At 37.7% G+C, this 12820-nt stretch overlaps 1 protein-coding gene across 1 annotated transcript; it reads left to right on the forward strand.

The window, feature by feature from the left end:
- Positions 1–5591: 5591 nt before the first annotated feature.
- LOC115786174 (putative defense protein Hdd11) lies at positions 5592–11960 on the forward strand. The gene is made up of 6 exons (XM_030738224.1): positions 5592–5655; positions 9449–9706; positions 9900–10012; positions 10412–10521; positions 10689–10753; positions 10837–11960. Exons 2-6 carry the CDS (start codon positions 9514–9516, stop codon positions 10944–10946), a joined length of 591 nt encoding a protein of 196 aa, XP_030594084.1. The 5' UTR covers positions 5592–5655; positions 9449–9513; the 3' UTR covers positions 10947–11960.
- Positions 11961–12820: the final 860 nt, after the last annotated feature.

Here is a 12820-nt window from a genome sequence, read left to right on the forward strand (position 1 = left end):
AGACATTACCCGCAAAAACCCAAAAACTAAACTTTAACTATTTTACAATAAAGTGTATACCATGAGACAAACTTGGTAAATTAGAACATGTGCATTACACACAGAAACTTAAACAAATCATAACCATTCAAACCAATTTCTTCAATGCTGTTGAAATCCATATAATTTGTATATTACAACATAAACTCACTTTCACCTAGGTCACACTTCTTTAAAAATTCTTCCTGAATAGTTTAGTAGTTATTATATATATATATATATATATATATATATATATATATATATATATATATATATATATATATATATATATATATATATATATCACATTTACAGAGAACAAAAGACTGTCAGAGAATTGCTTCATAACCATGAAAATATAATTAAAGAAAGTAAAGCAAAAACTATAACAAATATATGCACAAATAAAATAACTATAAAATGCCAACTGCAAAACAATATCAGGTTAAAAACAGTAAGAGAATAAAAAAAAAAAGTCTACAAACAGAAACAAAAATCACAAACACTCCATTTGACAAAAGCATAGAGAACTTAAAATTTAACAGAAAGCAGGTGAAATAGGTGCTTCTCTAGAACTGATTCAATATTCTTAACTGTTTGCTTTTGGTTTTTAGGCAGAAGGCCTGCTTGCCACTAGTCAAGGGTCTCTGAGCAGCCAGTAGGCCCCTGGCAAACTTAAAACTATAGCAGTGAAAAAGGGGCCCCACCTGACCTCTCTCACTCCCCTTCTAAGTGGTGCAATGAAAGCCACTCAGTGAAAATGAGTTATCCTTCTGGAATTGAAGAAAGAAAGAAGAAAAAGTGGAAGAAGATTAAAAAAAAAAAAGAAAAGAAAAAAGCTAGACACTGGTGAGTGGAGAAGATAATAGCAATCAAATATAATGCTAAACAACTAAATGCTGCTAATCTAGTCTGAAATCTGGGAGAGAGACACTTGAATAATGCAATTTCTGTTAGCTAGCAGAGCATCCTCCTCTGCTGGCCCTGATGGGACCGAGTTGTGTGGATGCGGGACACTGGCGGTGACCATAGCATTAATGTTAACATTAAAACTTCATAACCAGTCAGCTTGTTCTTGTGTATGGTTAACAAAATAAAAGTGGTCTCTGGTATTTCTAGAATATGTTTTACCTGCCGTTTTATAGGATAATTGTTGTTGATGGTGGTGTCAGATTATTTATAACATAATGATAATGAGTGGAGGGGCTGCCTGTTAATTTTTGCCTAGAGCCCCAACAGACAATCACCCCTGCAGACAACAGGGATGTCCTGAGAGGAGTTGTTGAAAGGATGACATAGAAGAGTTCTATGGAGTTAATAAATTAGGGCTGGGTGATATATCGAGTTTTTAAAAAATATCAATATATTTTCATACTTGATATAAGATGAGAAAATATCGTTTATATCGATATAGTCTATGTCAAGTTACAATCATACTTGTAGATCCACCAGTTCACACTGCCCCGCCTCTCTCCCTCACCGCTTCACCCATAAATTATGCAGGAAGCAACAACATGGCAGTGTTGCCAACTTAGCGACTTAGTCAGGCCCCCCCTGGCGACTTTTATTTCCAAAAAGCGACTAGCGACAAATTTAGCGAAGTGACATCGACGACTTTTGGAAACCTGAAATCCTCCGCTATGGCTGTGTTTTGTGCATATACAGCCTACTGCGTCCATTCATACACTTTGGCATCGCCCCGACCCCCAAGAGTCCCTGGCTGCAGGTAAGAGGGCCTCGATATATCACAACTCCATAGCAGAAGTTGGTTTGTACCATATAGTAATGGGTCGGTCGCGAACGATCCGGCTCTAAGAGCCGGCTCTTTGAAGTGAACGACGGGAGTTTCTTTTTTTCTTTTCGTTCATTTCTTTTTTTTTTTTTTTTTTGTGGAAGCCACACATGATTGGTTAAGATGAATGGTAGCATATGATCGTCTACACTGAGCGGGAGGGGAGGGTCCACGGACACATTGCGCAGTGAGTAAACAAACACCAGAAAGGGAGGGGCTCCTGCAAAATGCGCTCAGAGACAGGAAAGAGCCAGATGAAGTTGCGTGTTACTCATGCTACTTTCCCACCGCCGAGGTTCTGGAGCCGGAGCAAGGAACCCAAGGAACCGGCAAAACGATTAAGAACGGCCCGCATTCCCACCACGTTTCTGTGAACTGCTCCTTTACGTATGAGTGTGGGCGGGTCCTCGTCTGGACACGGAAGCCAAAGCGCACAAACGTGGGAGAACACGCTCTCCTTTCTTGTGCTGCAAATACGTTTTAGGGTCCAAACCAAACTACTGCAGCATCTGTGTGCAGCACAGAGGTAAACACAGACAGCGATTAGAGCAAGACGACAAGTACGCACGTTGTGTCCTTTTATCTGTGATATGAACTGATACAAAGCAGCAAGTTCAGCCTTAGAGCCCAACCACACACAGTCGTGAAAATCACTTCGCTTTTCTCATGTAATACACATGTAATATGGTAGAAAACTTGATGTTGAGATGGCAGCCCCTCTGCCGCTTTCGGCACGCATTCCTGGTTCCAGACCAGCTAGCTTGAACCCGGAATTGAACCCGTTTTTCGGCCGAGCACCGAGTGCTTTGGCGGTGGAAAACCCGCCTAATGGTTCAAATTACAGCACGGGCTCTGGAACCCTGTTGGTGGGAAAGAGGCCATAGAGGCTACACACCGAACGGTGAGGAAAGTGAATGACGGAAAGTGTAGCAAAGACTGGACACATTTTAACCTTATACCTCCAAACATGTCTAACGAGACACCGCGTACTTCACTGCGGACTTCCGGTCACAAATACCGTAATACCACTACATGACTGTGAAGTGTGATTTCTGAGCTTTCAGAAAAGTTCCTTTGACCAGCTGACTCTGAGGTGAGAGCTATGTCTTATTCAGCTGTTCGCGGCTTGTAAGGTCAGGAAACCCGCGATTCAGCAGCGATCGCCTGGTGTTAAAGGATTATTCTGATAGAGTGTAGACTGCAAATTTAAAATTTAATATCAAGCAGGCTTCACAAACAACCTACATAGGTATACAGTGTACGAATTCTTCATCCCTCAGTGTAATTAGAAGAACAAAACAGGGCAGGTCATCAGGCAGGAGAAACAGGATCAACTCCTCAAAGGCCCTTGTTTTTTCTGATTTCCAATATTTTGTTTTATAATTTGTATTTGGAGCACTCTATTATATGTTGAGTATATAAAGAAATGTTTGATATAGGCCTAATGTATGTTTTTACATTAGTAATTCATTTTACACTTTTTTTTTTTTATTAAAATCTAAGGAGCCATTTGGGAGCCGAAAGAGCCGGCTCTTTGAAAAGAGCCGGAATTCCCATCACTAGTACCATAAGTGGTGCGACCTTAATAGCGGAAGTGGGTCTTTTTCTTGTGCTTGCAGGCGCTGCTTTGAGCGGGTGGGCCGTTGCTGTGATAGGTCAGCGCATATGTCTATGGATTTATTGAGCTAGCTAGAACTCTGCTGAGTGAAGGATGGAAGTTTGTTCGTTCAGTCTGTTTACACGTTTTGTTATTTGCACAGAGTACAGGAATGTACAGGAATACACACAGGAGGAAGCACTTTGGTGAAGTCTACTTTGCTGCAGACTGGGTTTTTACAGAATAAGTCAGCCTTTTGCTATTTGCTCCTATTCTGTTTACATTTTAATAGCACAGCTGTGAGTCGTTTGTTTTCGAGGAAAAATGCATTAATGTTTTTGAGGAGCATTATTATTTAAATATGACAAGAGTTTATAAAAGTTTATAAAAGTCTTCGGTAAAAACACCACAAATCTTAAACGACATCTGCAAGCCAGTTATCCAGATCTCCATTGCAAAGGTAAGCATTTTAATGTCATGCAGGTTAAACTGTTTTTTCCCAGTTTAGCGTTTGTGTTTAGAGAAAATCACCACACCGTGGTGCATTAACCTTTCCTAATCTTAGTCCTGAAGGCGCACTGCCCTGTACCTTTCAGAGCGTGTCCCCCTGTGACACGCTCGTATTATCTCAAAGTGGTGTTAATGATCAGGTGCGTGGGAAGCTGGTGAAACGCTATAATATGTTTGTGTGTGTATTGGTCTTTCAAGCATTAATAATATTCCATAACTTTTAATAAATGTTTAATGTCTTGTAAGTGTGTATAATGACTAATTCAAGGGAACTGAAGAAAAAGGATTTACATTTTACACCCTTTAAATTTTAGTCGACTGAATCGACTGTAGATTTAGTCGACTATATTCATTTAGTCGACTAAAACTAGACTAAAACTAAAACTATTCAGATGACTAAATTATGACTAAAACTAAATCAAAATTTGCTGTCAAAATTAACACCGCACTGAATTAATGAACACTGAATACGTTATGGTTACTGGGGTAAAGGTAAGGCCTGTTATAGTCAATACTCGTATATACTTGTATATGGTAGGATGCAGGAACATCTTTGGTTCATTTGACTTGTAACCTCATATTGTATTTAAGGAAGTCTTATGAGAGGTAGCGTTCTGCAGACCCACCTGTGTTTTTGTTAGCAGGGCCATCTGTCGCAACCGGTTGGGTTAATGTACTTGGGGCAATTGCTGTTTTGGTTCTATAAAAACTACATCTTAAAATTTAGAATTTAAATCAATTGAAATTGGTCTTATTCTGAGAAGCTTCTATCTACACTAGTTGTTGTTTGTATTATTTGTATCAGAATCACAAATCTCTGCCTCTATCTCTAAAGATATACCACAGAGTTGTAATGAGACATTCTTCCATTATTGAATAGATTAAATGTTTTTCATATGCAATGAATGCATAAAAAAAAAATTAAACAACTACCAATAATGTAAATGCAAATTTTAGCAGCTATTCAGAGGTTTTCTGGATCCAACAATCTTTGTATGAAAGCTGCACTTCTTTGCCAGACCTTGGAAGAAGTTTGTAGAATTGCGGTTGCAGTTGATCCATGGCCTCAGGATTAAAAATTGTTCCTCGGCCAACAGACAGGACAACAGCTCTGGCTCCAGAATAAGATTTTTAAGGAGCAGCTGTTTCAGTTAAATAACTGTAGATTGAAATATCTCCTCCAGAAGCTCTGGGAAGAAGCACATGGTCACTATTTTCTTGCTCTCTTCTTTTTTGCTTCTTCTTTCTTTTTCTTGTCTCTACTTTCCTCTTCTGGATTTCAACTGTCAGAGAGGCCAAGGATGTACTTAAATAATAATGCTCCTCAGATAAATTTATGTTTTTTTTCCTCTATAAAAAAGACTCACAGCTGTGCTATTAAAATATAAATAGAAAAGATACAGAACAAAAATAGCAAAAGGCTGATGTGGTGCGCCTAAAAATGTGTCACTCCAATAATTTTTTTAGTTACTTGGTTATTCAGTAACTGTGTTTAGATGGACTGTATTTGTTTAACTTTTCACACTAGACATTTTAATGTGCCATTGCTAAGTGCTTTCCTGAGTTTTAAGGGTACAGAACTATTAAGAACAAAGTGGAATCTTTTTGGTGGGAGTAGTTGCCCTTCAGGTTGCTCTTTCTGTGTGGACTTCCTGTTTACTTCAGTCGCAATCTGGATGTGAACTGCAGCACTCCGTAGTGATCATTGTTCTGACCCATTTTTATATTATTTCAGGTTAGTACATGGTTAATTTGCCAGAAAGTAACTCTGTGAAGTCATACTTCATTGTTTACCAGCATGTGCAACTTTTATGTTTGTATGAACTTTTCCTGTTTATATACCATTACTCAGTCGCAGTGGCAGCTGGCAGGAAAGTTTTGGAAAGCTTTGGAAATAGCATGAGACCTCATCCTCATTATCCTGTACTGTTTTTTTTTTTTGTTCTCGCAGTGTTTAATCTGCACTTTTCATTATTTGTAAAGCTTCCACATGACATCTCAAAGCCACAGTGTTCAATAAGTTTTAGTAAGTTGTCTGAAGGTGTGTCTGTTTTAATTGCTGTTAGATTCAAACATTTTGTTTGTGTATTTTTCCAAGTATATTAAGGTTCTTTTGAGTCAAATACTGAAGTGCCAGCAGTGTACGGTTAGGGGAGAGACCCCATGGATGATATAGCTGAATATTGCTGTATGTTTCACTGTGACCCGGTGATGATGGTAATTGGAGAGTTGGAGATGAAAGGTGATTTGTGCAATTGTAAATGTAATGCACATACTTAATGGCAATAATGTATTGTACATTGTTGCATACTTTTGTTTTTTTGACAATTAAATTCGCAATCTGGACGTGAACAGCAGCACTCCATAGTGATCTTCCCTCTGACCCATTTTTATATTATTTCAGATTGCATTACTGGTGCAGTGACCCCACTCCTCGGGGCCTGTAACACTGACTTATTCTTTAAAAAGTCAGTCTGCAGTGAAGTAGACTTCACCAAAGTGCTTCCTCCTGTGTGTACTCCTGTACATCTTGTACTCTGTGCAAATAGCAAAACATGTAAACAGACTTCTCAGGCAAACTTTATTTTAAAATCTTGCAACCATGCATTGTGACCATTGCTCATGGGTAATTTTAGAGGCAAACTATATGGAAAGTTTGTGAAGACATGACAAAAAATGTGAGAAAAGCACACAATGCCTGGTAGAAGAGTGGTGTGCACTCTTGTATTTTCAAAGCATGCGATTATTCTCCTTTCTGGAGGGCTTTTCAATCACAAGCAACACTGTAGTATTTGACATTACATTTCAGGACATTCCAGCCATTATGTGAGATCCTTGTGGCTATGACATTGTTCTATTGTGCTTTGAAAATATGCCAGTTTGGACCATTTTTGTAAGCTGTAATACAACCTGCTAAACACAAAATGTCCTACAAACACTTTATCTATTATATTTCATGTGTTTTTCTCGGTTCTGATTTGCTTAAAGTTATAACACCCCATATGGAAGAACTAGATGTATTTGATACCTACCATAGATTCTGGTATCCAGATTTTGTAATGACTATTGTTATGTATTTAGACTGACATAAAGAAGGGCACTGTCCTGATTAAATTCTGAGTGTGATATAAACTGCTAAAAAATAGCCTAAATCGAACTTTCCTTCATGCGACTTAAGCAACATTTCCATATTTTGAGACTTCTTTATTTCACACGGGTGGTGATCAGATGACACGAGTACCACGCTGTGAAATTTTTTTAAAATATTTTGTTACACTGTGCTCTTTTGGTGTTTTGTCTGGCCTCATATTGTGTCACAGTTCTGTGAGTTCAATATTTTAGAGGCAATATTATTCCACAAAACTTACACAGAACTCCATGTACTGTTTTATTTAGATAAAGCCATTTGAAGCCCCATCATATTCATGTCATCCACATCTTATCACAGTATCCGGTCAAAGGTAACCAGTGGAAGATTAGTTAAAAGCTGCCAAATTCAATTCGGTTCTGAGAACAGTCAGAAATGATGAGTAATGGGCTGTAATTTGGTTTTATCTGGATACACTGTATATCACTTTTTATTAATGATGTTATCAAAATAGCTACCTAAATACCATAATAAAACATATCACACCCTTAGAGCATTATAACCCCGTTCTGCTCTAGCTGCAGCCAGGATGGTAGACAAATGGCTGAGTGTGTCCAAACTTTTGATTGGTACGATAGATAGATAGATAGATAGATAGATAGATAGATAGATAGATAGATAGATAGATAGATAGATAGATAGATAGATAGATAGAACATACTGCATTTAGGAATGAAGAAGATGATGCTATTTAAGTAAATTTTTCACTAAAAGTGAGTCAGTTTTGAAGTCGCTGATTAATACAGAGAGCAGGAAAGTTTAACTAAACCAGTGTAGCATAACATTGTGTGGGAAGTGAATGCACCCATCAACACTCATCAACAATACATTAGTCAGGTACAATAAAACCTGATCATTAAACATGACAAGAAGTGAGTCAGCCAAAAAAAAAATGACATCAGGCTGTGTTATAATACTTCTTAAAATGTCAGTTTTAAATTATTAACCTCATAATAAGAGATAAAAGAATGGAGTTCATTTTGAACAAGTAAAATGTAAATTTAAACAGGTGAGAGTGTAAGAGAACATAAAGTGGAATGAGATGTTTTCAGTGAAGTGTAAAACCTAAAGCACTGAGGTGAATCTGTTAAGACTAAAACCCCACTCTGTCTCTGCCATATGCACAAGAAATCAAATTATTTTTGTTTTTAATGCTTTTAGGTACACATTGAAGAATACATTAAACTTTTATTATTACAAATTAAAGAATAATCCTTTAAGCGTAAAGATTACACCGTAACTTAGGAAACATATTTTTAAATTCTTGCTGTTTGATGTTCATTAAGCTGTATATTTGTTCTTAAAAAGTAAAGCTTCTGATCTTTGATGTCAAGGAAATGTGCTGCAAGATCAGGAGTAAAAAAAACTGACAATAAAGACATCTTTGTCAGCTTCATGGACAGCATCAGTACTTTTGCATGTGATTTAAGACAGCGTGTAATCTCTGCAAGAGAAGTGGAAATTAGTTGAGCTGAACTCATGATTGATCACTGACAAAAATAGGAACTGTTAATCAGTTTGAAATAAGTTTATTTTGTCTTTTTTTACCTATTTTGATTTTTAACTGTACAGGTGCTGATTGCCAGGTGTCTTCAATATTGAACCTTTTCACAATATTCTAATTTTCTGAGATGCTGAATTTGGGGTTTTCATTAGTTTCCAGTTATAATCATCACAATTAAAATAAATAAACATTTGAAATATATCAGTCTGTGTGTAATGAATGAATATAATATACAAGTTTCATTTTTTGAATGGAATTACTGAAATAAATCAACTTTTTCATGATATTCTAGTTTTATGACCAGCACCTGTATACAGTAACTTGATTTGCATCATAAAAATGAAAAATTGTCAAAACAGGTCACAAAAGTAAAATTTCACAATAGCCAATTTGCCAAGCAGGTATTTCTTCAGGCTGTGAAAAGCAGCTGAAGCACCATGTGCAAACCTCATGCTGCAACCAGTAGGGTCAAACCAGAACTAGTTCACCCCCCCCCCCCCCCCCCTCGATTAACGCCTGTCAGTGTGCCACAAATTTGCATAAATTTAACTGCTGACCCAGAAATAATACATAAATACTTCTTTCCCCAAAATCTTCCTGAATCCCTAAACGCTGCAGTTATTTCCATTTTACATGAGAAGATGACAAATTTTTATTTGGTCTCAGACTCAGACACAGCATTTAGTATTTTTGCACTTGAAAGCAGAAAATTTGCTCTGCCCTAAAACACGTAGATATCACAGCATCTTTTCAAGAAATCATGTGAGCCTTCTGAGAGCGTGGTTAGATAAGTAATAGCTAGAGAAAATTTAATTTTTTTGGTTGTGTGACTCAGCAGACATATTTCTTAATCCTCCATCTCGTGACTCCTTTCAGGATATAATCCCATGCCACTTGCTTCGTCGTTTTCTTTGCACTGAGACTGCTCTTCATACGGTGTGATGGAGCTGTTGTGGCCTGGTTTGTTTATGCTTCAAATGTTCTGTTTTGTGAACGGTTATCCCGACGGCGCTCCCACCAGTGCCTGTGAGGATATGTTACCTCGCCATGCTGGGGTGCTGCCTCAGCCTTCACCTGCACCCCACTGTCTGCTCACCAGTGCTAGGGTGTTTCAGCCAGGGAAGCCCATTACAGGTAAGGACTTCTTTTAGAGAAGATTCTGTGAAAGCCTTTGACAAAAGCTGTATGCTCAAAAAACATCCATTATTGATTTAAATGCCCTATTTATAATGTAAAACTAGGGTTTATTATGATATACCTGTCTAAATATTATATTGCTATAAAAATCATCATAAAATAACCGAAGTTTTTGTTGGATTTTCTGCAGTGACCATCATTGGACCAAAATACAGAGGGGTGCTTCTGGAAGCTCGAACAGCTGGGAGCACCAGCGCTCTGGGGAAGTGGCAGAACCCTCCTCCAGACACAAAGTTCCTTCAGGTGCATTTTTCAGTTTAGCATCTGTTGAAGTGTGAGCTGCAAATAATAATAATGAAATACATGCCAAAAAGACAGACAAGAAGTCGTAAAAAATCCAAATAAAATGCTTAAATCAAAAGAGGGCAGTTTGGTGGTGTGGTGGTTAGCACTGCTGCCTCACAGCAAGAAGGCTCTGAGTTTGATTGGGGCATTTTTGTGAAGAGTTTGCCTGTTCTTCTCCTGATTGGTTGGGTTGTTTCTGGGTATTCCCAGTTCCTCCTACAGGTCTTACAGTTGACTGGCAGCCTATCTATTTCAGCTTGTCCCTCTCCCATGACCCTGAATCGAATAAGCAGAAGAAAATTGATGGATGGAAATCAGAATAGTAGAATTAACAGCAGTTTCTGATTATATCAACAGTGCACGGGTAATCCTCGAGGTGCTATCACTCATTCAAACACCAACCACAAGGACAACAGCACTGTGTACAGCTGGATACCACCTCAAACTACAAGTCCTATCTACTTCATGTGAGAGAAAAAAAATCCTTTATAAGCTTTTCAATAGGTCCAAATTGTGCTCTTAAATATACAGATTTTTAAATTTTCACTGATGGTTTGTCTTCCAAAACTGAATATAATGCTTTTTAAATGAAGCCAGTATCTAAGTATGGAAAATCTCTTCTGTGGTTTTTCAGGGCCACAGTAGCTCAGAAGCGCACAGTGTTCTGGGTTAATGTAAGGTCCACCACTCTGACCAGAGGTGGGTATAGCCTGGTGACAAATCAGAGTAAATGCAGAGAGACAAATGTTTGTGATACTCAGTCCTCATCTTCTGCTTTTCAGGGGGGAAAAGCAAGCTTGGTCTGGCAGTAGATGCTTCTGCTGGAATGGCTGAAGGCAAACCTCTGCTTCTCTTTGTGATATGTTTTCTGATTTTAAACATACTGGGATGAATAGAAAATATGTACCAGAATCTCCTTGTTTCTGATTGTTGTTGTGCATTATGTGTATTCTATGTATTACATATATTAATCAAATATTCTGCAGTATTATAACCCTATATCACATCTCAGTGAATAGTAACAGAAATGATATATGTACCTGCATTGAAAATGCATCATTTGATCTTGTTCTGGCCTTTATGGGGTGTGTTCAGTTTAATATAAAAATGCATTGAAGGTTTTCAAGTGTAAGGTACGAATATGCCAAGATATAGCTTTACTAATGAGTATTGTATTCATTTTTTATTTCAGTATAATGAATTTCAAAACAAGTGTGGTTCACAAATGTTTCTTTATTGTACTCAATTCACATGTCTCAGTTCTGATGCATATATTGAAAAAATGTTTTTTGTTTACTCTCAAGAGACTGAAAATAGTTGACTGGACTTATATGATTTCTTTCACCGCTCATCCAAGAAGCTTCTTCAGTTCTAGAACCAAAAGGTGGAGAGTCCCAGGGAATTAAACCCTAAATGGGTGCTGTCTCCTTTGGAGTTGTTCATTGCCCCAATTGGAGTAAAAGAAGTCACCTGTATCCACTTTGAACGACCATCACTAAACAGAGGTGGTGGCTTCACCCAAAATCCCCCGTGGTAATGACCCACACCTGTTTTCACACCTTGGCTCATGTGATAACATACATGATTAATAGTGGGTCAATGACCCCCTTGAAGGGGGATAACTCCCACTAGGGTTTAAATACCTGGGACTCTCAACCTTTTGGTTTTAGAACTGAAAAAGCCTCTTGGATGAGATCCTAAACGTCCCCATCTTAAAGAAGTCTGGTTGCTTTTTTTTTTTTTTTCAAGCCCTTGCGACTGCCATGACCTGGATGGCTGAGAATCCACACAGACTTGTTGGTTACTCTGTCATTGTTTTTTTTTTTTTAATCACTAGATTTCTCCTCACATATCCCGTGCATCTGTTGTATCTATGTATGTATATCTAGTGATCAAGCCTCTCATTACAAATAATAAAACAGAGAGAGACAGAGAGAGAGAACTAGTGTGAAACAGAGTTCAGCTGTTGTGGGCTGTTATTGACCGAAATTCATTCCGCTTATTGAAGAGCATGTTATGACCTGCTTTTTCCACATGGTTTGATCTATAACTTACAGTATTGCAGTTAGCTAACACACTAAAAAGGCTTAACACTTAACACAAACCTTATATAATATCACGCTTCCTATCGGCATACTTTTATTAAAGTAGGGTTGGAATAAATAAATGTTAAAACATCTTTTCTGTTCCAGTGGAGTACGAATGATTATCAGCATTTAAAATTCTAATATAGTTGGTGATTAATCAAATGCATGCTTAAAAATCAATCTTTGTCAGTGTATTTGTGTTTAGGACATGATTAGCATTTAAATTAATTGTGTTTGCAAAATCCATAGAGGGAAAAAAAAAAGCATCTGTCCTCAAAATTCAGATCTATGATGTGGGAGTGAGCAGCAAAAATAACAAAATAATATAATAAAAATAGAATTACATCAAAAACTATGAGATAACAGTTTTAAAAAATGACACAGTTCTCCCACATGTATTACATCAAAGCTCCCAACTGATTAAATTAATTGTTACTACCCATGTCCTAAGGAGGAAAACTGGGCCAGGGTAATAGATCTGATGGTTTAACTTCTCCTGATGCTCCCTTTTTTATGCTCTTGATGGTACTCTGTACCATAACCTAGTTGCCTTTATGTGGTGAAGTATTGATCTCCAGTTGACTCATGTGCCTGAGGATGAAGCCGCAATCAGAGCGTCAGCAGCACTCAATAATAATTAGTCTCTTTTCACTCTAAGCCAAAAGCCGACAATATCTTT

Source organism: Archocentrus centrarchus, chromosome 9, assembly GCF_007364275.1.
Source record: "Archocentrus centrarchus isolate MPI-CPG fArcCen1 chromosome 9, fArcCen1, whole genome shotgun sequence".
NCBI classification, from domain to species: domain Eukaryota; kingdom Metazoa; phylum Chordata; class Actinopteri; order Cichliformes; family Cichlidae; genus Archocentrus; species Archocentrus centrarchus.

What these genes read in the sequence shown, in the direction of transcription:
- LOC115786174 (XM_030738224.1), top strand. Translation starts at nt 9,514, where the DNA reads ATGGAGCTGTTGTGGCCTGGTTTGTTTATGCTTCAAATGTTCTGTTTT. An exon ending in GCCAGGGAAGCCCATTACAG is followed by an intron (nt 9,707 to 9,899) that starts GTAAGGACTTCT and finishes GATTTTCTGCAG; the next exon opens with TGACCATCATTGGACCAAAA. An exon ending in CAGACACAAAGTTCCTTCAG is followed by an intron (nt 10,013 to 10,411) that starts GTGCATTTTTCA and finishes TTATATCAACAG; the next exon opens with TGCACGGGTAATCCTCGAGG.